The 26584-nt window shown below is 54.2% G+C and overlaps 5 protein-coding genes across 5 annotated transcripts; 1 reads left to right on the plus strand and 4 right to left on the minus strand.

Annotated features, from left to right (window-relative positions):
• Positions 1–449: 449 nt before the first annotated feature.
• On the minus strand, positions 450–7124 carry J7T55_013591 (polyketide synthase 28; the record flags this gene model as incomplete). Its single annotated transcript, XM_053141400.1, has 4 exons — positions 450–491; positions 551–6427; positions 6483–6774; positions 6832–7124. 4 exons carry the CDS (start codon positions 7122–7124, stop codon positions 450–452), a joined length of 6504 nt encoding a protein of 2167 aa, XP_052995930.1.
• Positions 7125–12375: 5251 nt separating this feature from the next.
• Positions 12376–14285, minus strand: J7T55_013592 (iron transport multicopper oxidase FET3; the record flags this gene model as incomplete). The annotated part of the gene is made up of 4 exons (XM_053141401.1): positions 12376–12439; positions 12542–13675; positions 13740–13885; positions 13950–14285. The coding sequence occupies 4 exons, from the start codon at positions 14283–14285 to the stop codon at positions 12376–12378; spliced, it is 1680 nt and encodes a 559-aa protein (XP_052995931.1).
• A 4570-nt stretch (positions 14286–18855) lies between these two features.
• J7T55_013593 (dna polymerase epsilon subunit b) lies at positions 18856–21314 on the minus strand (the record flags this gene model as incomplete). Its single annotated transcript, XM_053141403.1, has 2 exons — positions 18856–20527; positions 20587–21314. The coding sequence occupies 2 exons, from the start codon at positions 21312–21314 to the stop codon at positions 18856–18858; spliced, it is 2400 nt and encodes a 799-aa protein (XP_052995932.1).
• A 639-nt stretch (positions 21315–21953) lies between these two features.
• On the minus strand, positions 21954–23716 carry J7T55_013594 (duf92 domain protein; the record flags this gene model as incomplete). Its single annotated transcript, XM_053141404.1, has 5 exons — positions 21954–22837; positions 22901–22982; positions 23044–23264; positions 23383–23507; positions 23661–23716. 5 exons carry the CDS (start codon positions 23714–23716, stop codon positions 21954–21956), a joined length of 1368 nt encoding a protein of 455 aa, XP_052995933.1.
• Positions 23717–24155: 439 nt separating this feature from the next.
• J7T55_013595 (uncharacterized protein) lies at positions 24156–26310 on the plus strand (the record flags this gene model as incomplete). Its single annotated transcript, XM_053141405.1, has 3 exons — positions 24156–24159; positions 24325–24622; positions 24675–26310. The coding sequence occupies 3 exons, from the start codon at positions 24156–24158 to the stop codon at positions 26308–26310; spliced, it is 1938 nt and encodes a 645-aa protein (XP_052995934.1).
• Positions 26311–26584: the final 274 nt, after the last annotated feature.

Genomic DNA, 26584 nt, shown 5'->3' on the forward strand with positions numbered 1-26584 from the left:
CAGTTGACTGTGTGGAAGGCTGGACTCACGCCTCCGAGGCTACCACACGCCCGACGATTAGCATCTCAAACAAGTGGAAGAGTGAACCGATTTGTTGTAAATCTAAGCAAATATTTCATTCTGGTGTGTAGGAACTAAGACCGACATGATGCCACCAATTTCAAAACCCCTCCATTAGCATCGCAGTCCATGACAGTGCATAATTCCACCGAAGAAATATAATCGAGGAAGACATCTATACGGAAATGTAACAAGACCAAGTTCCCCCATCCTTATCGCTGTGCTAGACAAAATACAGACAAATAACAAAAAAAGGAACGTGATTGGTTGGGCTCTGTGGTGCCAATCGTCTGCGTCTCCAGTGTTGGAAAACGCTTTGTTCGCAGTGAGTTTGCGCTGTCTTCCCGACGGTCTACATATACATTTGATGTAATGATGGCATGACGACTCTACAGGAGAGCTTCCCTGAGGAACGAGCCTAGTTGCTTGGCCTGTGAGGTACATTAGCATTCTGTTGCGGATCAAAGAAATAGGAGCATATGTTACTCACCAGATCACCATGCATCATCGAGAAGTGGTTCCCAGGCATATGCCTCATGGTCATCTTGTTTACATCAAGGTACTCATCCCACCGATTTGGTCCAAAATCTGACCTGTTGTCTAGCAAGAACAAGGCATGTCCGGTTGGGTATGGGTCAGGTCTTGGGTCTGAAGGCAAGTGGCAGACTCCATCCTCGCACCAGATCGCCATGACGTTGGGGCATCTGTCTTTAGGGATTGGCTCCGCGGTGTAGTTGCTCAAGGCGGTGACCGACGCCGCGAAATGCGGAAGCAGCCATGAGGGGATCTTTTTCTCATCACCATCGCCGAGAAGACCAATGCTGGCAAACCAGGCATGCAAGCCCGCCGGGAGTGGCTCGATGGTGACGGGGCAAGGCGCATCGATGATGACAAGGTTGTCGACGCGCTCACCGGCCTGTGTCAGCTGCACAACGATTTCGTAAGCGATCACACCTCCTGCTGACCATCCTGCAAGGTTGTAGGGGCCTGAAGGCTGCCGACGCTTCATCTCCTCGATGAATTTGGTCGCCATCCCGTAAACACCACAATGATACTCTTCGGGGGTCTTCATGAATGGAGAGAACAGGCCCCAAACAGCCCAACTTGGTGAGACATTTGAGATTTCGGTGTACGATGTTGCACTCCCGCTACCATCCGGTACCATGAAGAGGTGTTTTGTGGCAGTGCGGTGGCTTCCTTGCAATAGCACAGAGGACGCCTTGCGGTTTGGGAAATCGTCAACAATGCGCGAAGGACGAGGCGGCTTGGGGATGGTGGCGGTGACCATTGAAGGGGGCAAAGACTTAGGGGACATAGACGGCTGCGGGGCCTCAAACTTGACCTGCTTCACAGCAGGCTTTGGGGCAACCGGCTTCTTTGGTGCCTCACTGATTCCTAGAGAGCGCTCAACATCTTTGAGAGAGGGGTTGGCGACGAACAGATCTGATGGAATGTCGAGACCAGTCCTTTCTCTCAGCGTTCCGAGAATAGAAAGGCTCATCAGAGAGTCCATGCCGAGGTTTGCCAAGTCAGGGGCTGCGATGATCTCCTCAACCTCAACACCCATTTCCGAAGAGATTGTCTCCCGGATGGCTGACCGCAGACTAGCATTGCCATTGCCGCCCTTGGAAATAGTCTCGGGTTTGACTTCGGTGCTCTCTGACTCGTCGTCAGGTGTGGTCACATCGGAATCAGAGTCCATCAGCTCGGGCGTCTCAGTCTCGGAGCTGGAATCAGCAGAGTCCCCAGATGAGTGGATCTCTGTGGAACCAGACCTCTCGAATTGCTGGAGATAAGTCTTGAAGCTGCCGATCGACGAATGTTCCACAAACACGTGGGAGTCAATGTCCAGGTCCAACTCCTCACGAATACGACCAGACACGGTCAGACCCATCAGAGAGTCGACACCCAGGTCAGCAAAAGCGATGTTGTCAGCGAGCTCGTCATGGCTGACACCAACCTCCTTCGCCAAGATGTCCATCACCTGAGAGACGACGGATGCTAGCTTCTTATTGACTTGGGAAATGTTGGATGGGGTAAGCATCTTCTTCTCCTTGACTGGAACGGGCCTGGCAGCCGGCTTAGCGACGGGAGCAGATCGAGCGCCAATGGCCGCGGCCCCACGGGGTGGCAAAACTATGTTGAGGACCTTGCGAGGGATGGCTTGGAAGCGGATATCGCCAGTGATGCCGATCAGTCTCTCACCATCGAAGACGTACGAGTCACCTGCCATCATCTTGGTGCCCTTCACAGGCTGCATTCGGATGTATGTGCGATACTCCTTGCCAGCCACTGGGGTTTCAATGAATCTCATTGAGCCCCAGCCGTGGGAAATGAAGACTTGTTCCCTAGAGTCAACGGCATCAGTGCCATTGATGATGAAACCAGAGATGTGACACAGGCTGTCAATCCAGAAGGGACTGAAGTTGTAGGAGCCCTCTTTTTCAGATGTTTGGAAGACGACCTTGGCTGTGGCTTCGCAAGTATCGCTATCGAGGATAACCTCTTCCATGCCTCTATAGCGGCGGTCATAGTCGACAAGAGCCGCGAAGAGCTTGTAAGCGAGGCCTCGCCCAATCTTGGACGCCTGGCCAACCTTCTCAGCTGCCTTGAGCGATTCGATGCGGCCTTTAATGAGGTAATCAGCACGCTCGAACTCATTGGCCCACTCCTCAGCACGTCCGTAGATGACCTTGCAAATCGCGTGATCAGTCTTCTTTGCTCCTTCTCCGGTGGAGAAGACAAGATCAGCATAGCCAGCGGCTACATTAGCTGTAGCCTTGACACGAAGGACATGCTTCTCAAGGGTCTCGTCAAAGATGAGACTCTTGGGAACTTCCATGTGAGCAACGTTGCAGCTCATCTTCTCCGCGTCTGGCCGAGCCAACTTGTAAGCATAGTCGCAGACAGTCATGGCCATGTCACCGTAGAGAGATGATGGGCACAGAGGCGCGCCGTTGACCAAGTGGCCGGTAACAACAAGACGCAAATCATCTCGAGAAAGGTTGGATTCAGTCTCCATGGTGACAATGTCACCCTTGACCTCTTCACTGAGAATTTGATGAACCGAACTTGTAGACAGCTTCGGCTTGGCAGGCTCAACTGTAGCGGGGCCGGCAGTCAGAGCACCACGGTTCTTGGTGAGAGACCAGTCGCCAGTGTACTGCAGCCAGTAGTTCTTCTCATCGAACGAGTAGCTGGGCAGATCCAGAATGCGCACCGATGAGTGGAAGTCAAGGTGAAACTCGTTCCAGTCCATGTTCAAGCCAGCCGAGTGCAGCGTGCAGAGTGAAGAGCTGAGAGTCTTGTAGGCAGTTTCGTTGCGACGCAGGGTTGCAACCGCAATCGTTGCCACCCCAAAAGCAGCTTTGACCATGTTTGCACAGACAGGGTGAGGTCCAACCTCTAGCCAAACTGTCTGCTCATCAATCACTCCAGACTGTTGCCCGTGAACCAGGCCACCCAAGAAGTTGACAGCATCCCGGGCGTGATTTCGAAGATATGTGGCGTCAATGGGCTCAGACTCGACTATTTTACCCAGAAGAGGCGAGATGATGGGAACCTTAGGGGCGTGGAAGGTGACTGACTGAGCCAAAGTCTCAAAATCGTGGAGAATTGAATCAACCTGTGCAGAGTGGAAGGCGTACGGCACGTTCAATTGAGTGCACTTGAAGCCAGCAGCACTCAACTGATAGGAGATCTCAGTCATCTGTGCGGCTTCACCGCCTAGGACAGTCTCCCGCGGGCCGTTGATGCATGCCACCGTGACACACTTTCCTTTCTCGCCAAGCGCCTCCTTGACGGTGTCAACAGCGCCTTGAATGGCAAGCATGGCATGTGTATAAGCGGTACACTTCTCGGTGAGGAGACGAGCACGAGCACCGACAAGGTAGATTGTGTCGCTAGCAGACAGAACGCCAGCGATATTGAGCGCAGCGTACTCGCCAAGGCTGTGTCCAAGCACAACACTAGGCTCGACTCCCCATGATGCCCACAGCCTGGCTAGAGCCATCTCGAATGAGCATAGTCCGAGTTGAATAACAACTGGGGACAGCTTCGTCATGTCCTGCTCACTTCCATCAATCAACGGCATGAATGAGGGGAAGCCGTGCACGCGTGCGATCTGATCAAACTCGTCTATGTTTTGACGGAAGACAGAGTAGTGCGCGTAAAATTCCTTGCCTAGGCCAGCATAGTGAGACCCCTGGCCAGTGAACAAGAAAGCAACCTTGGGCTGTTGTGTGTTGACAGGGGAGAATTGCTCCTTTAGCCTATTGTTGATAGCACTTTGGGCCTCGGACAGATCAGACACGGCCACGTTCATCCGCCAATAGTGTTGAATCTTGCGAGCAGTTGTGCTATAAGCAACGTGAGATAGAGGAGTGTTCGGGTGCTCCTGCATCCAGGCGACAAGCCTTTCAGCATTGCGAATCATGGCGGCCTTGGACTTTGCAGTGACCGTCACAACGTGATGGCTCCTGGGATCCTCTGTTGCTGGGTTCAGCTTTGGAGCGTCTTCCAAAAGCAAGCCAGTGTTTCCACCAGCTGCGCTGAAGTTGTTGATAAAGACCCTTCTGGGCTTGCCGTCCCGTCTCTTGAAGGGGGTGGTATGGAACGCAACGTTAACGTTACGATCGGAGAGGTCCTTGGGGAAGCCCTTGTTGATTTCACCCTTGATACCAACGTGTGGCGGAATGGCGTTCTTTTGGAACATCATGAGGACTTTGCAAAGGGCAGTCACTCCGGACGCGGCCTCGCCGTGCCCTACATTCGCCTTTACCGCGCCAAGATACAGAGGTCGATCTGCAGGTCGCTTCCGAGCAGGTGGAGCAAACACATTCGTGACAGACAGCATCTCCGTTCCGTCCCCAGCCTGGGTACCAGTGCCATGCATTTCGACGTAATCGACATCGATGGGGTCGACTCCGGCTTGATCAAGGATGGCGGATGACAGAATCGACTGAGTAGGGCCGTGCGGGTGCGTGATGGAAATAGCATCGGCCGAGTGATTGGTCGCAGTGCCGAGAATGACGGCAAGGATACGATCTTGATCCGCTTCGGCATCCTCTAAGCGCTTGACAACAACCGAGGCGCAGCCATCACCTCTGCAATAACCATCTGCCTCATTATCGAAGGTAGCGCATGGGCCCTTCTTGGAGAGGAATTGTCCTCGACTCAAGCCGGCAAAAATGTCGGAGTTGGTCATGCAAGAAAGACCACCCACAATGGCGGTGTCGCAGTCGCGTGCCCAAAGTGAAGAACAGGCTACGTTCATAGCAGCAGCGCTCGATGAGCATGCAGTGTCGATATTGAGACTGGGCCCACTGAAACCGAAATGGTAGTTGATTCTACCGGGTCCAAAGGCTCGAACACCACCAGTGATAAAGTAGGTGTCGACTTCTTGAGCAGCGTTGATCTCACGCCAGTCGTCCGAGGTCTGACCGTAGAAAGTACCGATTCGGTCCAACCTCGTGGAGGGTGTCCTGTTTGGCACATATCCAGACATCTCCAGAGCCTCGTAGGCGGTTGTCAGCGCCATTCTCTGCATAGGATCTGTCTGGAACGCCTCCCGGGGAGACATGTTGAAGAATCGCGGGTCGAAGTGACCAGGCTTCTCGATCCAGCATCCGTACGGTGTGTGGCTGGTGTTGATAGCCTTCCCCGTTGGGTCAACGTGGGTGGCGACGGGGAAACGGTCCGCAGGAACGACGCGATGGACATCCAGCCCCTTTTCAAGGAGCTCCCATAGCTTTTCGTGGCTTGCGGCATCAGGGAACCGTCCAGCCATTCCAACTATGGCCAGCTTACCCCTTCCAGAGGATCCATGGTTTCCGATCGACGAGTTGATGCTCTCTCTCGAGATTTGTGGCGGGTTTCGAAGAACGATTTCGTGCTTGGTTGTCGACTTTAGGAGGCTGGCCAAGGTGCCGGCGTTCTGTGTTGGGCCAAACGGCATGATGAGGACTGTCTTGCCGTTGAAACTCTTAGCCGTCTCAAGACATCCATCGAGGACTTTGCTGAAAACCAGGGTATCATTAAGAATTTCATGAACAACTGCCTGAAGAAGCGGGAATGTATCGGATTCGGCCAACGGCTTGCCAGTGCTGCAAGAAATGATGGGCGATCTCGGCTTTGTCTTGTGAAACACATCCTTGACTGCTGGGTCTTCTAGCCGCAGAATCCTCGCAATGTCGACTGATGAGTGAAGATGTGCTGCATGGTAGGGTCCGTAGACTGGTATCGATGTCGCCTTTGCCGGCAGACAGTGTGACTCGATGAGCGCCCTCAACGTGCTTGGCGGGCCAGAGATTGCGATGTTGCTAACCGAGACAGCGCTAATGTAGGCTTGACTAGGAATTGGAATGTGCTTTCCGAGGTGTCAGTGTCGGGACTATATTGCATGATACGAAAAAGTAACTCACGTTGGACTGGTGGAACTCATCAATTTTTGACTGGGCCACCTCTTCCTTGATGCCGGGGAAGATATAGGTCCAGCTCTCAGAATGCTCGACCGGCGGGCATAGTCGTTCAGCCAAGGCAGCAACATGTCTGCCCGTGCGGAAAGCCATCAAGACAACTTGGACAGCAACGGGGACAAGAGTTGAGAGGGTTGGTGTGGAGTTGATGGCAGCTGCAGCAAACATGCCTGAGCAGAGACCGAGGAAGTAGGTGTTGTCATGGTGAACGATATCTTCATGATGCTTTTCCGCATGGCTATAATCCAATTAGCTTCAAGACGCTTTGTGTGTCTACTACCTGTGTGGCACGTACTCGATATAATGAGCCAACTGAGAAATACATAGTAGGGCTCCGTCGACTCCAGGGTGCTTCAAGCCTTGCGCATGATATCTCTCATTGAGGTTCTGGATACTGAGAAACTTGGGCAACTTGGATCTCTCCACCCTAGGCAGGCCCTCGATCTCCTTCCTCAATGCGTGCCAGACTTGCTCGAGGAATGCGTTGGCCAGAATGCCTCGTTCGCGCTGGCGAAAGAATTCTGCCAGGAAGCCATGGGTATCAGTTGACTGGTCTCCAAAGAGGAGAAATGCCAGCTTGTCAGCCATGGTGAAAACGTGTTGACATGGGTTGGAGCTTTGCTCTGTTGGTTCGTTGCGAGAACTGAAGCCAGGGGAGGGCCATCCTCGAGCATATATACGGTTCTGCAACACGGCCCAGTGACAAGATACGATGCGACAGCTTCCATGCGGCATCGATGATCCGATCTATCCTGAGCATCCATCACGGGGGCGTGGGCCGTGAGGTCAAGTGTGTAACTACACCCCCCCTTGGGGCCTTCCCCCTTGGCACCGAGTGACTAGCTCTGTCCGGCGGCAACGGGTTGTCGGTGACCGAAGTTGATGATGGACAGCCAGGTACCTGTTTTCCCAAACTGGGCATATGGCACAGGCAGAAGGCGGCCATGATTGGGCCTGGTGTCCAGACAGCGGCTCGGGTTTGGGCTCTGGTTTGAACAGGCTGAACTGCCACACCCATGTAACGGGTTCCTCCAAGCTAGGAAATTCTGAGCAAGCTCGGAATGTCCGTGTGAGGAGGAAGCCTGAGCCTGAGCCACGATGTGGTGGTCGTCGCATAGCAACCAAGCGGGAGCAGTGAGCAGCGTCGAAGCGCTGAAACCGAGGCGGTCCTGCCCTAGCATGTCAGTGCCACGACAATCCAGGGTACAAGGACGAGGGCATGAGAGCGATGTGAAACAATGGACTACAGGGCGGGCATAGCATGGGAGATTGAGTGCGAGGCACGGGGCAGCGAAGGGGGCTGACCTCATGGGGCAAGTGATGGGCTGGGCGAAACTGGGCAGATAGGTTGGGAGCTGGGACCACAGAAGGAACCCAGAAACCTGGCGTAGCCAATGTCGAGAAATCTCGGTAGACTCCCTAGTCTGGCTGCTGTCAAGACACTGGTGGGTCGGTGCTGTGACCTTGGGACCTGGGACCAGGGACCGGACGTCCGGACATCCCCAATCATCCCATATGTGGTGGGCATGCGAGGCGAGGCGAGGCACCACCATCTTGAGCCGCTGTCACCAACACCCAAAAAATGCAGATGACAGGAGGCCAGGCCGTCGGCACGGCAGCAATCAGCTTACTGTGTCCCATTGTGCAATGAGACTGGAGGTGGTGCCTGGCAGACGATGTTTGCGGTGGTGGTGTTGGGAGTTGAATGTGGCTTGGGCGTGGGCGTGTGTCGTCAGGCCAAGTCCGGTCCGGCTTACATAAGGGAGTAGGGGAGCCCGCCACGCCCTCTCAGCCTCAGCGGGACATCGGCCGAGGATGGCACGGGCCAAGAGGTTGGGGGGATCAGGGGTGGACGGCGGGAAGGCGAGTGGGGGGGAGGGGGGGCTGCTGGGTGGGGAAGGGAAGGGGAAGGGAAGGGGAATTGTCAGATTGTTGTCTGTGTCTGCTTGTACCACACACGGTGGGATTCCCTATGATATCTACACCCAAGAGGATTGGTACGGCGACCTCTCGCACTCAATTGATCCCTTGATCCCCTGGTCCCTATCCGGGTGCCGGGCACAGCAATGCTACCCACAGAATATTATGTTCTGACCCGCCTGTGATGCCTGGGCCTGGGCCGCCTGCACCGCAACAGCAGCAGCAGGAACCGCTGCACAGCCAGGCGGGTGGTCAGGTACATGGGCCCTGTACCTACCGCACACGGTACGTACTGTTGTCCATCTAGTCTACTCGCATCCTCTCAACGACGCCCGTCACGTCACCCCACGGGTGTGTGAAACGAAACAAGCCCAACTCCCCTAGTCGTGTTTCTCTTTTCTCCTCCTCGTACCGAACAGCGCCTCACCGCCCGCAGAAACGACCGCCGCCCCCGTCCGACCGTCTACCAAAACAACGGTTGGCGACACTTGCTGCTGGACTAGGCGGCAGGCTACTTTCAGTAGCACAAGAACGAGTGTGTTGACCCAAGGATTCGGATCCGTGGGCGCCGGCCGCCAGCCGCACTGGCATTTTGGTCCCAAAGCAGGATTACCGCCAACGGCTACGCCCATGCCCACGCCCGCGAAAGCGCCCGCGCCCACGCCCATCGACACCCATTTCTGGGCCGATCGGCCGAAGCGGCAAAAGTCGATGGCTCATCATGGCCATTCTATTGCTTCTCTGCCCCTCTTCGGTCGCGTGTCACTGGCCTACAGCGCGCTGATTGATTGTCTTGCGTAGTAACTCGGGCCTGCCGTATGACCGGCCTCTCAGGCAGCTTCTTCAGCGGTGCAACCTCCACCATGCGCTTCCCGCAGTTGAATCTCTATCTGGCCGGTTGGCTGGTTGACTGGGTGACTGGGCGAATGGCTGATAAAGCAGTGCCTAATAATATTTCCGCCTTGGCCTCTCCTGGCCTGTGGCTCAGGCCTCAGGAGTGCCCATTTCTGGTGTTATCCCTCGGCTCTCGTCGCGGAATACGACAACACACTGGTGGTGTTCTGCACAGATCGGCATGCTCTGGCCACACTATTGGCATCTCTTCCTTATCATGGGCCAGGGAATAGCGCCGATATGCCCGATGATTTGGATCGCCAAATCCTCGACCGCTCTTTGGCACGTTGACTACTGTTAGAACCTCTGGTGCTTCCCCTGGTTTCTCGGGACGCTTGATCCGACCATGCGCGCAAGCGGAAACCTCCCGCCGACCACAAGTCGAACTAGCCCGCTCCCGTTGTCATAGCTTACCACTGGTTTCACGCGCCGAACCCGGTGTCCACTCCCCATCTCGTCTCATAGGGGGAAGCCCGGCTTACGCAAAAAATATCACCGGCTCCATGCTCAGAATAGAAACAAGCAGCGCCATCGCGTCATTCCATATCAGGACGGCCGTTTGTTTCAATCCAGTCCAAGAGCCAAAGCCGCACTGCGTGCCTTTGCTCCGTCATCGTCTGATACGATGTGCTGGGCTGCGGGAGCGCTTGGTTTCGTTTGCTCTGGACAGAGTCATGGCAGTGAGTGCAGCTTGATCCTGCAACGTTGCTCTCGGACGTCCGTTCCCACTCCATACAGGTCTCATGCTAAGTACTGCCACACTCGGATAGGTTTTCGTCAGACCACTATCGCTAAGCATCAGGAAAATACGCCATTGAGCATTTTTGCCCTTCGAACCCATCGGCCCAAGGACCCTTGGTCGGAAGGATCTTGTCTGTATTGAAGATGAACCGGGTCCTTGGCCTCCATCACTGGGCGACCTCAGGGCCGCTTGCATGTCCGCAGCATCTGACTTGCGCGATTGCGAGGAAGGCCTCCTGGAGCTTGGGTAGGACGTTCCCTTTCTCTCGCGTGTAATCGATTTTCCGGCGGACGATGAGGCTTTCGGTGAAGGGATGCCAGTCGGTCTACTGCCCTTCACCATTTTGTGGAGACTACACATAGCCAGTGCCCCGAGGGCCACATAAATCCTTCCTACACAACTTCTTCACCGGTCTACTAGCTCTCTCATGATATGTTCCTATCAAAGTCTGTCGTGAGCGCTGTCCAGTCCACAGCGCGGGGTTGGACTGACAGCGGCCAGGCGCATCACATGTACTGGTGCGTGGGGATTTGCGGACGGCCGCAGCATCTTGCCTCTGGGCTAGACGTTGCGACGGGCTGGGGGACAACCTCGGTGGCTTCCAGAAGACTAGCCCAATCCTTTCACATGTCTCTTCTGTCTCTTATAATCTCGCAACGGATAGGACAAGTGTGGCAGGACGCATGAATTTAACCCACAAGTTCAAATACCATCGAGTGATGCAGGATCTCAAGAGAAGGAATATAGACGATCTGAGTCTTTTCGCCAGCAGCTCGAGCTCGAACATCGTTTCGGAAGGCTGAATGAGTGTCTACTGTGGGGCGCTTCAAAAATTACAGGTCCATGCTCTGCTGCAAACATGATGCCCTTTGTCTGTCTGAGAACCTCACGATCCTATGCCTCAAGTTGGGTATTCGGTGCGGCTCCAATGCAATAAGATCAAATTCTATTAGCAAGGTCAACCTGGGAAAGTCTCTCAGCCCAAGTCTATGCAGCCGTCCGCATGAGATCGACTCTCTTCATCAGTATGTGTCTCATCCGACGCGCGCCTTACGCAGCCCTGGCTCTCACAGCAGTCATCCCGGTAGTACGGAAAGGCGTTCTAGAAGACCTCACCCTGCACTGCCAGTCATCTCGGAAGTGAACGTGCCTTGCTCGCATCAGTATGCTTTCATCGGATCAGCCCTGGCCCATCGCGCTGCACATGCCGATAGGCCTATCGGCGCGCAGCGCCCTTTCCTTGATCGAGGAGCATGTGCTGTGTCGTCAGAGCTGTCTTCCTCTCATGCCATAGTGACAATGATCGGACTTGCTCAGAATAGAAGAATTGATAACTCTACACACCCCACACTAGGCGGCCGTTGATTCCCAGAATCAAGGCAAGGGTAGGAATCCTCTCCGCGGGCTGTGTGTTAATGCGCCTCCTCGCCTCCCCCGCATGCTAGAGACTACTCAACTTCTCACGATCGAACCATTACACTGGATTGGTAGCTTATCGATTACGCTGAGCTTACACCTCAAATCCAGCCGCACACAGAGATCTTAGGTTACCCGAGACGGACATATGTTGAAACCATGGCAGGCACCAGTAAGAGTGCAGCGATGACAGGTCGGGCGCCCGCCCATCGCTCCAATGGATAGGCTGACCTGGGTCACACACTCCTCGGAGCTGAAGTTTGCTTAGGCTGGCCTTGTGCGATGGTTACCATCGACTATGATGGCTCCCCAGGCTCTGATTGAACTCTAGGACATGCGTGGGGACTCCGACGCCCTCCCCTCATGACTGTATATACAACGACGTCCTTTCTCCTCTACCTGCGCCATGTGCAGCCATCATCGCAGCCTCCATCCACCAGCATAGAAGCGATCTCCTGAGATCACGCGCAAATTATTACCCTCACCGAATATGGCGAGGTATCAGCAATCACGCCTCGGGAGACTGCGACACATTTTGAGCAAATACATGCACTCAGATCTGTTCGCCATTCTTCTTTACATCCCCTTGTAACATACGTGGAAAACGCCACAATTATCTCGTAAAGCCAAGGAGGGATATAAGCCATTCATTACTACTCATATATCTATCTTGCTTCCAGAGCACTCAAATTTACAGCCTCTATGATCAGGTATGATTACGCTCCCCCGGTTGAGTTGATCCTTTCAGCCCAGCCCCCCCCCCCCTCAACTATACAGTGTCCTTGCCTCATAAAAGGATGAACCGATGCATGCAATAAAATCAGATGCGTAGCGAAAAACATGCTAACGTTCAATCGCACCCAGTAATCACAACTTGGTGCGGACAATACGAGAACGAGGCCTGGGGACAGCGGTTGGTTCATACAGAGCCCTGTTTCAAAGTCAGTCAATCACACGTCACAACGTCACAACGTCATGCCGCAAGGCAGATTCCAAAGGTTAAAAAAAAAAGACAAAAGCCCGCAAGACTCACCCGGTATAAGTAGGAGGGTTCACAAATAACATCCCCGTTGTGTCGGTATAGTTTACGGTGTTGCCAGCCGCGTTACCCTGGTACGGGATCCCCTGGGTCTTGCAGAGGTCAATATGATCCTGCGGGAACTGCAAGCCCTGGAGCTCGTTGGGCGCCTCTATTATGGTCGAGGTCAGCCCCATCTCCACGTGCCACTCGTTGTGGCAGTGGAAAAGCCAGGTGCCCGGGTTGTCGGCTTTGAAGCGTATCACCGCATAAGAGTTGCTGTTGATGATGACGCCGTCTTTGTACGCCGGCTGGGCGGGGAAGCTGGAAGTGTCTCCGGAGAACACGCCCGCGTTGGGGCCCGGCGCTGCCAGGAGCTGGAACTGGTGACCGTGGAGGTGGAAGGGGTGTGACCCGGGGTCGAGGTTGTTGACGACAATCTCGATCACCTGGCCTTCTGGGGCGATGTATGGGTTGACACCACCATACACGACTGGGTTGGAGTTGTCATCGCCAGTGGTGGCAGCGGAGTATAGCGTCGGTACTTTCTGGGGCACGTATGGGTGGCCGTTGAAGCATGAGCGCGGGATGCTGTTGTTGTCGAAGCAGAACTTTACCTCGAGCGTTATGGTCGTTCCGACCGGGCTGAGGGGTCCTTCCCCAGCGGGGTTGGTGAAGAGAGTTGTGTCGACAGGGTTCCACACATCAACAACATCTACAGAGGTGCTGTTCTCGGATGGGTTCCCCACAAGGTATCCCGTTTTGTTATAGGGGAAGCCGAGTACTGGGGCACGGAAGTCTGGATTAACATCCAGAGCAACGAGGAATGGGTAGTTGCAGCTGTCCTTAGACGAGAGCAGGACGTCATGTCGCTGGCCAGGAGCCAGATATATCTGAGAAGCCTCGGCTTCGGTTATGTACGACCCATCTTGCATGATCACCTGCATGGTGTGATTCTGGAAGTGGAAGAAACAGGCGCCAAAGGCGGAGAAGTTTAACACCCTGAGCCGGTAGGTTTTTCCTTTGTCGAATTTGATTTGAGTGCTTCCTCCTTCGTTGACGAGGATACTGTCTGGCAGCGGAGGTCGAAATTCAGTGTTGCTTGGTTGAAGCATAGCCTGCACAAGAGGAATAGTCTGGGAGTGGTACCTTTACAGACACATTTTGTTTTAGCAATTGACTTTTGACTTTCCTTCTAGGCTTCGTGTCTTACCAATCAGTACAAGTAAGAATGACTTCCTCGTCGACCTTGCCCTTGTATGGGTCCTCAGGATCGTGGATAACCAATGGCCCCCTGAGTCCATCGGGATACTGGCCCATTTGATGGGAGTGATACCAATACGTGCCTGGTGCATCAGCCTGGTTGAGAGATAGTTAGTCTCATCTCATCCAGCCGCCTTAATATTTTGCAAAGAATACATACCAACCACTGATAGGTCGCCGATGAGCCGGGAGGGATAGAACATTGTGTTGTAGCGGAGGGGCCGTCCATCTCCGGAGTACCCTTTTGGTTGATACCATGGAAGTGAAGACCTGTTGTCTCATTCCCCAACTTGTTGTCCACGTGGACAATGACTGTGTCGCCGACATTGGCCTCCAGCACAGGGCATGGCCATTGCCCGTTGACACCTATCACCGGCCTCGAGTATCCGTCTGGTGCGGCCGTAACCCACGTGATCTCCCAGTAGACTTCGACAGTAGCAGCACATGCGAGCTGCAAGGAGCCTAAGAGTGGTATAGCGTATAGAAAATGCATCATGATAGGGTGGACGTGCCCAGCCACGACAGACACGTTCGCAGACAAGGATCGAACTTTGACAACAAGGAGAGAGCGAATACCGAAGAATACCGGCGGAGAGACCACATATTGTGCGCAGTTCAGAAAGTGCGAGTCGACATCTTTAAGCAGACAGGCAGACACGAGCGCTCAGCTGCACAACACATGGGTTGCCCATTTCGTCTAACGTGCCTTGCCATGTGGCGGTCCTCAGGTGTATACCCCTGCGGGACCTTAGTCTCCAGGTTCCCAGGAAAAGTTAGCCGATATCCTCAGGGCATGCATAGTATGCAGGGTGAGATTTGAGGCTGAGATGAGAGGGTGCTCATCATCATGGGCGCCGTTGGTCAGGTCGGTCCAGGCAAGCAGTATCAGTATGCGAACTGCCGTAGTCCATGGAGCTTTGGAGCCTTGGGAACCTCGGGAGCCTTGGGCGGGTGAAAACCTCCCGTCTCGACTTCACGGATGGGCAGGGAAGTTTGCAGACAGCTGTCAGATAATGTTTACCGGATATCCCTGGCGTTCTAGAGTTGTCCTTACACGTGTGTTGCAAACCCCTCTCGCAGAGTCGTTGTGAGCTGCTCAACTCTAAATGGCAAGCGATCTGCCGGTACCCGTTGTTACCAAAAGCCACTGTGCCAGAATTAAATTTGACGCTCATTGATCAGCATATAGAAGCATGATCTGCAATACCCTAATACGGAACTTTAATAACAACGGCATAAGAGAGTCTTACCTACCGCTTCGGAGAACCCTGCCAAATTGGGATGAGAAGTAAGTGACAGCCTTGGGAGTAAGCACAGGTGCGTTCGTCTCAGGCCTCTGAGGAGAAGCAAACCCAGAGACGACTTGAGTGTGGGGCTTAGACAACCTTGAAGGCCGGTATATCGGGACCGTTAGGCCGAGGCCGTGTTTTGTGTGAGGCACAGTTCACGCGGGTGTTCAGCGTTGGCACGGCACAAGCATTGATTGGAAGAGCATCGCCAGTGGGTGGCTTGAGCTCAAGCCATGATGTCGAACAGGTGGGCCAACAAGCACACTTGTGATTGTATCCGGCGGGCACTGCGGAAGAAGACGAGAAGAAGAATGCCGGGGTTGAAAGCGGCAGCGCCAGGCAACGGAATTTAGGGTGGTCTCGCTCGTCATGTGGGCGAAGCCTCCGGTCGTTGACGCCCGCAGCCAAGGCAGCCGAGGCGCGAGAGAGGAATTGTGGAGGTCTCAGGAAGAAAGAAATGTCGGAGCAGCTCATCTCCAGTTTCAAGTTGGCTGCTTAGTGTCTGCCATCGCCCTGGGAAAGTGGCCCGACGATTGTCAGCCGTCAGCCCCAAAGTGATGATGATGGGGCCTAGATGGCCTGTTATTACATTTCACCGACTAGGTCTACCACAAGGTTTGAAGCCATCCCAACAGCTGAAGACCTAAGCTGCTTACTTGGTGGGTGAGTTTCGTAGACCCAGCCTCTCAGCCTCTGGCATCAGCGCGGAGGCGAGGGGGTGGGTCGCATTCTGCGAGTCTCTCCAGAACCAAGATATGGCATGCATGTCGGCGTGTTTTCTGCAGTACTTGGCGGGTCTAATGCAGTGTAATCACACATGCATATGATTCCAGAGAGAAATTTCCTTGGCCAATGGGCTTCTGTCGCTTGAGAGTACGAGTACGAGGGTGCCGTGCCCAGGCAACGAGGTATGAGCAGACCGAGACAGCGGCCAATTTCCCTCATGCAGCCTGCTTCGCGCTCTACCGGCTCCAGCTCCTGTATTGAGACCTGAAAAGGGAAGAGAGCAGAAAAGATGGAACGAAATAATGCGTGAGGTGAGCCGCTGCGGTGAGGTGACGTCTAAAGAAGCTTGTGCAAGGTCAGGGACGGCTGGTCAGCACCAACGCAGCCCTTGAGCCCTTGAGTCGCCGTGAAGCCAATCAGATGAGCCTGTGCATGCAGCGTGCACACCCATTTCCAGCAAGGCCAAGCTTGCTTGACATTCGAGTGCCGAGCTCTGCAGGCCAGATGCCCGCATCAGTGTTGACATCTTCATAGACGCCCGCTGGAAAGCTCAATGTGGTTAGGAGAATCATGCGTTGGCAGATCTGATATCAGCCTTGGACGGCTGAACAAAGAACAAGTGTAAGGTTGTTGATCCTTCCAGCTCATCCACCGCTACGATGCAACCCTCCCACTTCCCGTGCTACTGTATAAGCATCATCAAACATGGCAATGCCTGGCTGAAGATCATATGCCCCGCTAGAGACAATCTCATTTGTTTGTATCAAGCCCAGCCGGCCCGGGTTGCTGGGCCGTGTCGGCGATGTGTCAGCGTCGGTGGCGGGGAGACCCTCAGTGAGCCTTTCCAAGTTGCGTTGCTCGTCAAGGTCAAGGATGGATGTACCCAGACACCCAAAAGCAAAAATCACACATGCATTCTCTCTCTCCCAACCACCCGTCGTAGCCAGCCACAGGTGGCACAAGCAACTTGGAAAAGCCTGCTCGAGATTATTAGCAGGCTCTCTGAATACGGAAGAAACGTGTATGCAGATACATGACGGGACGAACCCACAGCATGCTATCATCCTGGCTCATCTCCCACATGCGGGTAGGCAGGCCGTGCAGTCTGAGATAAGTCGCACAGCACGCACAGCATAATGAGCACAACGCAATGACTTCAGTAAGCGGTACTTACACTTGACTTCGTTTTGTTGCATCTATTCACCGCCGGCTCAAGTACAATAAGACTCCGCGGGCACCATTATTCCTCAAGCCTAGAATTCTCGACAAGAGTAGCCCTTTACGTCGTGCCGTGAGGGCACGGCAGCCGGGCACGGCGATCCGGGGCCAGCCCGCTCGGGCCCGATCATCACCGGCAGCAAAGGGGGTGGGGGCACTGCTGTCTGTGGAAAGCAAAATGCTACCCCCCCCTTGTCGTTTTGAGCCGTGCCAAACAGTGAAAATTTGCTAGTAACATCAGCAACACAATAATATTCCTCATAAACACACCGCGTACACCTTCAATTGGAATATAATTAATTGAAATTAATTCTACAATTTTAGAGCTTTCTGAATATATATATAAAGTAAGGTTGATGATAATGCGCGATATATTGTTTTGATGAAATGATGAGGATATTTATGAGTTGCTGATACTGCTAGCAAATTTGTACTGTTCGGCACGGCTCAAACGACAAGGGGGGGGTAGCATTTTGCTTTCCACAGACAGTGGAACACGGGTCCCACGCGTGACACCTTACACCGCATGAGCCGTAATGCCTTTCTTTCCCCTTTGGGCATATAAGAGGCCCCCAAGTGGAGACAACCCACTCTTGAGCAACCGCACCCGGCGGGCGCCAGCATTTTGTTCACGAGATGCTGTGCCCGAGCGTGCTGCATTTTGCTTTGATGAAGACCGCGAAAGCCCCAGCGTGGAACGTTGGGCAAGAGTTTCCGAACGATAATATATTTCGTCCGAGCAGAACCGTCCATTTCTCTCGTGGTGCAGACTAATGCGGCGTCGCTCAGATGATTTTCTCCAGTGTGCAACGGCTCAGCAGGTCTCTATATCGTGCATACGAGGCTTACCATGACCACAACGCTGCTGCTGCTGCTGCTGTTGTTGGCCCTCCTCCAAGCGCCGACCGATGTGCTCGCGTCCCAAGTCAGATCGCGTCAAAGCTCTGATAAATCCGAGACACTGTTATATTTCGCGTCGCGGGAGATGAGGGTGGCGGTGTGGAAGACGTCAAGAAAGATTGCGGCTACGAGAGCAACGTACCATCTGCAATGCATGGCCTCTTATTAGGCCATGCTTCCTGCATGCGGGTTGTGCAAGGGAATGTCTCTCACAGGCGTGGGAAAAAGTATAACACACATGAGGCCAATTTGAGCAAACCTTGACCGGTTTGTTCCGTCATATTGTTTGTGGTCTCATGATCCTCCCGTCTGAGACCTGACCTCGCAGTAGAGGCCCCATCACGTGGGTTCGACCGCTTTTCCCTTACTTGCAGCAATAGCTCCTCAAGACGGTGTGTCATTGTGCATATAGATTGACCGTGAGATTACTGACGTAGAGATTGACTCTCGAATGCCATGCCCACATTCGCATGTGCTTCAGTCTCACACTGGATCATAGTTCAGCGCCATTGCCAAAAGCAAAGAGCGTCGATAGGCGCACTCCCATTGCTAGATCTGCACCCAGTCTGCACGAAATTGTTCTTAGTTCTGCATCTCTTGGAGGTTATTGAAAGTCGAAGCGTCATGAAAGAGTGGTTCAGCTTGACTTAGGCCCGTGGAGGATATATCGCCTTCACTCTCAGACAAAGCTTCACTGTGAGAATGACGATACTTGCGGCTCAGAACCTCAGTAACGTGCTATGCTATAGTGTGACGTCGTTCGCGATTGAGACTGGCGTTGCTTCGCCCAGTATCAAATAGCATGTAGATATATCCGGCGTGCCCAGTAGGTAGGACCATAGATATATGGCCAATGCATCATTAATCGTAAAGCCTTTGCGCTCTATACCATGCTCGAGACAAATTCTCTCTGAATGTTCCCGGCCAAAATCTCTAAAACAAGACCTCTTTGACGTTCCCCGTCTTCCCAATCTCGTACTCGACCCATCTCGCCATGCCTCTCCTTCCGGTGACAAGCAGTGCTCCTGGATTTACAACATGGCAGCCTTCGTACGTGACGCAGAAAGCCGGCGCTGTAGTGTCCACGAGGATCATAGCCGTGGGCAAAGGATATAGATGCATTGAGCCCGCGTAGTCCCAGTGCACAGGGCGGACCGACTGGCGGAACGGTGCGAGGTAGCCTTGGTCCAGGACAGTCTTGACCAGCTTGCGGGCAGCGAGGGTGTCGTAGGGGACCTCAGGTTCCGAATGCTTTGTTTTCTTCCGCGGCGTCGAGGGGTCCACGTCCATCTCCTCAGGGACAGGCTCGCCTTCGCCGTTCTCTAGCTCATCGTTGGCGCCCGACATGTCCATGTCCTCGCCGTCGGGTGACGCGTTGTCGTTCTCTGCACTCCGGGGCCGCTTCAGACGAACGGCTGACCTCCTCATCCTGGCCGAGATGTCGTCTCTGAAGAGGACTATCTCGTGGCATGGCCCAAATAAACTCAGCCGACTCGGGTTTGATGTGAAGACCGCCTCGCCAGTGCTCTCTTGCCCTCCCTTCCCGGCCTCGCTGTTTGCACTCGCAAACGTCCTCCTTATCCTGCTCGTGAACAAGTCCGGAACCGATTTCCTAGGCAGTGGCGTAGCCGCACCCGCCGAGAAAGCTGAAGCCCAGCCGTCGTTGTCTCCTGGCACAAACACAAACGTAGCAGATGTCAGGAGCATGGGAAACTCTGCCAAAACAGCTGCTAAGGAGTCGAAATATTCCTTGTACTCCACGCTGCCTCCACTGCCACCTCTCGCCATGACCGCATGTTGTGTAAAATTTCCCGTGAACACAAAACAAAGCGGTGTTTCTCCCTCAGGCTCATTGGCGTAGCCTGATAGTATCTTTTTCACGGCTTGTAGCGTGCGTGGCTGATCGAGATTCATCTCCCCCAGGACCACGATTCTTCCTCTTCCCCTGTCAGGGTCGTCCTCAGTCAGTGGCCTCCGGAGCAGTCTCTGCTGCACTCTTCGCATGCGAGAACCCGTGGCCCGCTCGCTGCCCACGCCCAAGAAGTCGATCCACCCGAAGCCGCCGCCGATAGTATCGCTGTCTGGCCCGCTTACACCAAGAGTTACGCGCCGCTTCTCGCACGGTGGCTGACCTATCAAGAAGCCCTGGAAGCGCCCCCCCACGACGCCTCCAACGCCAGAACTCCCACTCAAGCCAACCTTGCTTCCGACTGAAGCATCTTCGTCTTCCTCATAAACACCGTCGATTAGGACGATCATGCCGGGTGTGAACCACGACGAATCTTCCGGGATGGCGACTGCTTGACGGAGATCGAGCTTGATTGAGCCGGTGAGATCACTGACGGCGAGATTCCCGGTGGGTAGGACGGTAAGCATGCCTAGAAGCATGTGTTGACTACCGTGGCGACCAAGTAGGTTTGCTATAGGGGTGATTTTGTGAAAGGCCGATGCGCTAGAGTCACCTTTTTTGGTACGGGCGGCAGAGACAGCGGATGTTTGGAAGGACTCGTTGCGGAGTAGACGTTGGTGAATGACATTGAAGCGGTTTCGAAACACGGTTGTCTTATGAGCAGCTGGTGGCATGAGAGATGGCTTTTTCGTTTCCCTGATTCCACAATCGTCAGCATATGTTTGAATCCTGGTGTTTGTATACCAAGTACTCACCTCTCGAAATGCTTTTTCTCCACATTGTAGATGTACCGTGGCTGCTCTAGCGCATTGATGACTTTCAACCACTTCCGCGGGTCATTTGTATCATCATCTTGCTCCTGGTCAACCTCCAACGCCGACATGCCGAAACTTGTCTGGCTCTCCTCCCTCGTCAGCGCCATCGTTGGCCTGAGGCCCAGTCTTGCGTTGGACACATCGCCATCCTCCTGTTGCGCATCCAAGAGCAAGCTGTTTTGCCGGCTGAGGCCCCTTGCACCAGTGACGACTCGTCCACCGCTCATGTTTCCCTCCAGCGTCTTAAGTATCTCCTTCAACTCAGGATTGGCTGCGTCAACGATGACGCCTCCGTTCCTGTTCTTCCATGATCGTGCGGCCTCTTCTAGCACCTTCTCAGCCAGGCCCTCTTCCCGCCATCCTGAACCGCAATGTCGGCCAATAAAGCTTGCCAGCTCCTGCAATGCGGAAGACGTTAGGGTGAGGGAGTGTTTCTTGGTGAAGGTCCGGAAGGCGAGAGGTCTTAAAGTTGCAGCCGGGAGGAGAATCGGCAATATGGGGGCTTGTTTGCCTGTCGAGATGCTGAAAGGTCTGACGGGGTGCACAGGCGTGCCAAAGGCTGGCGATGACGAGGGCGCCGCAGACGACAGAGGAGCAACGCCGCGGCCAGTGAACATGGCGCCGGCGATGTCCTTATGCTTGCGCCGTTTGCTTGGACTGAGATTCATGGCTGTCGCTTCTAGGCTATGTAGAGGAAAATGTAGTCTAATAACGAGAGAGTAGAGGACAGTGATATTACAGCAGGTTGCCTTTGCGCAGTGAGTTGTTCAGTCGTCCGTTCGTCTTTTCGTCAAGAACATGCAGACCGAGAATCAATTAAAACGCGTCTTAGACGCGTTGTTGGCGTGGGGCCGTTGTGCAAGGATTACAGCTGCAGCAGCGGTTGCAGGGGTGCTTGCTCTCCGATGGGATGGAACTGTCAGACCCCTGTGCACAGGTTCCCGAAACCTAGTGCTGTACAGCATCATTACCAGCACGAGTGCTCAGAATCATTTCCTCAGGAAGTTCAAACGTATTAGATCTCTTTTATAAAGTCTTACTGGTATGCTACCTCTGCATCCGACTGCGCAGACCATCATGGAACTTGCTTAGTGATCCCACATAACCGTGTCAACATGCTATCGCATAGGAGGTGGCATCGTTATGGCGTTGAGACTATCTTCTCTGCTGAGCCCGTTGCATTGCGGTACATGGCTTCACCAACACTCAACACACATCATCAGTACCTCGCAACAATGCTTTGTCACCACCGTTCCCTTGCCGTCCCCCCAGCCAGCACGCAGTAGTCTCGATAGATAGGTTGTAGATCAGAGCTTGAGGATATCCCCTAATGGCTCGCCCCAATACCAAGACGCGATAATCATCGAGCCCAGCGACATAGTGAACGCCATCAGGAAGTTGACATCGTTGTTGTCAAGAATATCCCATCCAGACTCGATCACTCTGGAGGGCCTCTCATCACCAAAGCTTGACTTCCGGTGCTTGTCCTTGGCATCGTACTTGTCCACGCCCTCGGTTTCATCCACTGCCGAGCCACCAGTCTTCTCCACTGCGCGCTTGCCTTCGCCACTGAGAATGGCGGCCTTGATCTCTGCCCGCTTGAGGTTGTGCTCCGACTTGCGGGCTGGAGAAGAGACGAGCACACGCTGGCCGCCCTCGCCTTCGACAATCTTCCCGCTCCGGACGTCTCTCACGCTGCGCTGGAAAATTGCTCCGAGGAAGGAATCAAGCACACTGCCGAGTGCACCCCAGAGTGTCAGAGCGAACATTAGGGTGTTCCTTTGTGAGGGAGTCCACGGCTGGCCGCCGCCGAGCTTGCCCGCTGTTGCCTCGTTGCAGAAGGGCACGAATAGCATGGACGTAACGACGATTATCATGCTCCCCAGGAGTCCCGCGCCAAGTCCTGTAAGTGTGACACCACCATTTGTGCCCGGTGGCACCTTGCGAAAGGTAGGCGACGTGATGAGTCGTGGCGGTCCCTTGGCGAGTATACCGAGCTCTGACGAGAAGGTGTCGGCGGCGACGGCGGCGTAGTTGGCGATGATCCCAACCACGAGGATATCGCCGCCCCAAGCGAAGCAGAACGAGCCGTCGGGGATCGCTTGATGTTGGGTAACAGACGCTGTGCGTTGTCGGAGCTGGTAGGCGTGGAGGATAGAGAGGATAGAGGCGACGGCCGAGTTCGCGAGGACTGCAAGGGGGGCACAAGGTCAGCCACTGCTATAGACAGCTTGCGTGGAGCAGATATGTTGACCTTGAATGTGATTTCGAGGCCCTTCACCACCAGAACTGCCTTTCGAGGCCATGGTCAGCTTGGCCTTGACATCTTCTTTGACCTGGAGGCGCATAAGTCAGCTCTTGTCGTCGGCTGGCGAGAAAGTCCTGGGTACTCCTTACGTGAGTGACTCGGGTTCCGGCAAGGAAAAAGACACAGAGAAGGGCGAATGGCAGGTTCCATGGGTGCACCGCGTGGGCGATGCCTGTGAGGGTCGCTGCAATGAGACCACCGGTCGTCAATGATTTCTTGGAGTATGCCCGATAGATCATCAGCCCGAGAGCGGGCGCCGCGATGAGGGGCTTCATGGTGTTGGAGCAGTGTTTAGACCGGATCTTTGAAGCTGGGAGCCGAGGAGGATTTAGTGTGAGAGCATCTTTGTCGGGATGAACGGAGCAGAGATGGAAATGGAGGCGGAAAGGCTGACGGATGAATTTGGTATAGCTACAGTAACAGCTGACCTTGCAGCCTGCTCTTTGACTTGGGTGCTATGAAGTCATGCCCCAGGTGCCAGCTAGAGCTCTTATCAGGCGCCGGCTTCTGAAAGCTGCTGCTTATCAGCGCCCGGGGCCAGGAGAACCGAGCGCTATTGCAAACCACCAACATAATGACCACTTCCAGGAATAAAATAAATTTCTTGATTTTTTTGATTTTTTTTTTTTACCTTTGTTTTTTACTTCGCACTTGTACACTGCATAGGCCATATCATAGGCTACAGTTTTCCATAATAGGTGTTTACAATACAGCAACAGAAAGGTCTCTGTCGATGACTTGGGATATCCGGGAATATCTCATCTTGTACTGTTCTTGCTCAATGCACTACATTTTGTCGATTCCAGTTCTGCTCTTCATGTTGGTTGCTGAAGTCTCATGGACTTAGCTATTCGACTGCGTCAGCTTTGTTTGCCTCCATTTGCCTCCATGATGTCCCCACATAGGAATGCAGTCTAGATGGTGGATCAACCTCGCAGATGGACCCCGAGTTCCGTATTTCTGACGGCCGGGATTCCTCGTCTCTACTTCGGACCCGGTGACAACCGGGGTGGATTTCCGGCCGGGCTATCTTCCCCACTCCGGTTGTCTCGCCTTATCTGTTTCTCCCTCAATTCCTCTGCGCCACGGACAGACTCATGTCCTCAAGATACTAGTGATATCTTCACGGTCTAGATCTTGCTTTTTCCCTTCCTCCTGCAACCTAGGAAGTTGTCCCATCTTTGCAGACAACAATCCCATCATGCGTGTCGATCTAGAGTTACCTTCCACGGAGCCTTGCCCTCGAGGCTCCAATAAGCCAAGGGAAACAAACCCTCAGAGCACTTTCACACATACAACATTTAACGGTCAATCCATACTAGCAGCAACAAGGAAAATCATCTCCAAAAATACTCTTCAATTCCAATTAGGCTTGCTCAAAAGCACCGGCCGCTATGACTGCTTCAAGCTGAAATGGCACCCCATATATGACGATCATAGGTTCTGGCCTGTCCCCCCTCACTTGTTTTGGGACAGTGATCTGGCCAAGTGGATGGAAGCGGCCATCTACTTCCTGTCACATCAATACGACGCCGAGCTGGATCAGGCTGTGAAGCACATCGTGGACACGATCAGGTCCGCTCAGCGGGAGGACGGCTACCTAAATCTACATTACATCCTGGTCCAGCCAGGGAAACGATGGACCAACATCCGGGACATGCATGAGATGTGAGTATCCCTAAATCTGGATACCACTTCGGCTCCTTATATAGACTCGCAGGTATAATGCCGGGCATCTCATCGAGGCAGCCATAGCGCATCATGACCATTACAAGACCGATGACTTCCTCAGCGTCGTGACCAAGTATGTCCACCTATTGCACGCGAACTTCGGCCCAGGTCCCGGCCAGAGAAAGGCCTACCCCGGCCACCCGGAGATTGAACTCGCCCTTCTGCGTCTGTACAAGACTACAGGTGATGTCAAGGCCTACGAGCTCGCCAGGTTCTTCCTCGCCGAGCGCGGGAATCCCACCGGCCAGGATGGACAGCACTACTATGACTGGGAGATGGTTCGCCGCGGCGAGGAGGAGCACAAGAGGCCAAACTCATACCCCATGTCCCGGGACTACTGGTACTGCCAGGCGCACAAGCCGATCCTCGAGCAGGAGTCTGTCGAGGGCCACGCCGTGAGGGCCACCTACCTCCTCACCGGCGTCGCAGACCTAGTCTGCCTGCACAAGGACGGAACCCAGCCGCTTGCGGACGCCGAGGAATGGACCGCGGCCCTTCACAGGCTATGGGACAACATGACAACCAAAAAGATGTACCTTACTGGCTCCATCGGGGCAATGGCCCAGTGGGAGGGGTTCGGCATCGACTACTTCCTGCCGCAGGCCCCTGATGAGGGCGGTTGCTATGCCGAGACCTGCGCCTCTATTGGTGCCATGATGTTGGCCGAGCGGCTACTTTATCTCGAGCTGGACTCGCGATACGCGGACGTCATGGAGCTATGCCTATACAACACTGTCATGGGTTCTATGTCCCGCGCTGGGAAGGCCTTTACCTACGAAAACTACCTCGCGAGCTGCTCTGGTCACCTGAGCCGTAGGGAGGAGTGGTTCGAGTGCTCATGTTGTCCGCCAAATGTAAGCAGGCTATTTGGTAGTCTTGGTGGGTACATTTGGCATTTTGGGACCAGCGACGAAATCAGCGATGACGGTAGCCGCGTCGAAGAGGAAGAAGCCTCCCACATCAACGTCCACCTGTACACGTCCGCGAAGCTCGAGTTCAAGACACGAAGAGGCCGTGCCATCTCCCTGGAGCAAAAGACCAACTGGCCCTGGGAGGGCAACGTGATGTTCACACTCACACAACCCCGGGCCACCTCCCTACGGACGACAGTCCGCCTCCGCATCCCGTCCTGGTCCCGCGGCGCCTACGTCCTCACCCCGTCCGCCTCCCCGGAAACCCCAGCCGCCCTCGAGAACGGCTACCTCGTCCTGTCATCCGAATACGTTGCCGCCAACCCGTCCTTTTCGCTCGCCGTCGGGGGCTTCGAGCCGCGCTTTATCGCGCCGCACCCGCGCACCAACCAGCGGACCCTGACCCTTGCACGGGGCCCGATCGTGTACTGTGTTGAGGACGTTGATAATGGGTGGGAGGAGGATCACTTCAAAGACCTGGTGGTCGACGACAAGGCGCTGCCCGTGGCGGAGGAAGAGAGGGAGTGGGGCGGCGAGAGGTACGTTGCACTTCGGGCAAGGGGTTGGACGAGGAACGTTGGCGGATGGGAATTGGGGGGACGTGCTCAAGATGAGGAAAAGGGAGTAGAAAGGGATTTGGTGTTTGTGCCGTATTACTTCAGGGGCAACAGAGGCGGCAAAGGTCACATGAGAGTTGGGCTGCTCAGGCCGTGACAGATAGAGCGAGAAAATGGCGTATTCCACCTGAGTAGGACTCCGATCATTCCATTCAGTCATCCAGAAACCTTGCCCTTCTAGCTACCCGGTCCGAACCTTATTAATCCAATAAATATGACCTGCGACCTGCCACCCATCAAACACATGAAGTCGCCTGGGTATCCTGCTCTTCCTCCTTTCCTCCGAACTGTTTCTCCCCGCGCCATCGTGGCATGTACATTCTTTTTTGGTCAACTTCGCGACTGGGGGTATGGGTATAGTCTATAACACA

The sequence above is a fragment of the Diaporthe amygdali genome, assembly GCF_026229845.1.
Source record: "Diaporthe amygdali strain CAA958 chromosome Unknown NODE_8_length_1307975_cov_65_857355, whole genome shotgun sequence".
Lineage (NCBI taxonomy): Eukaryota > Fungi > Ascomycota > Sordariomycetes > Diaporthales > Diaporthaceae > Diaporthe > Diaporthe amygdali.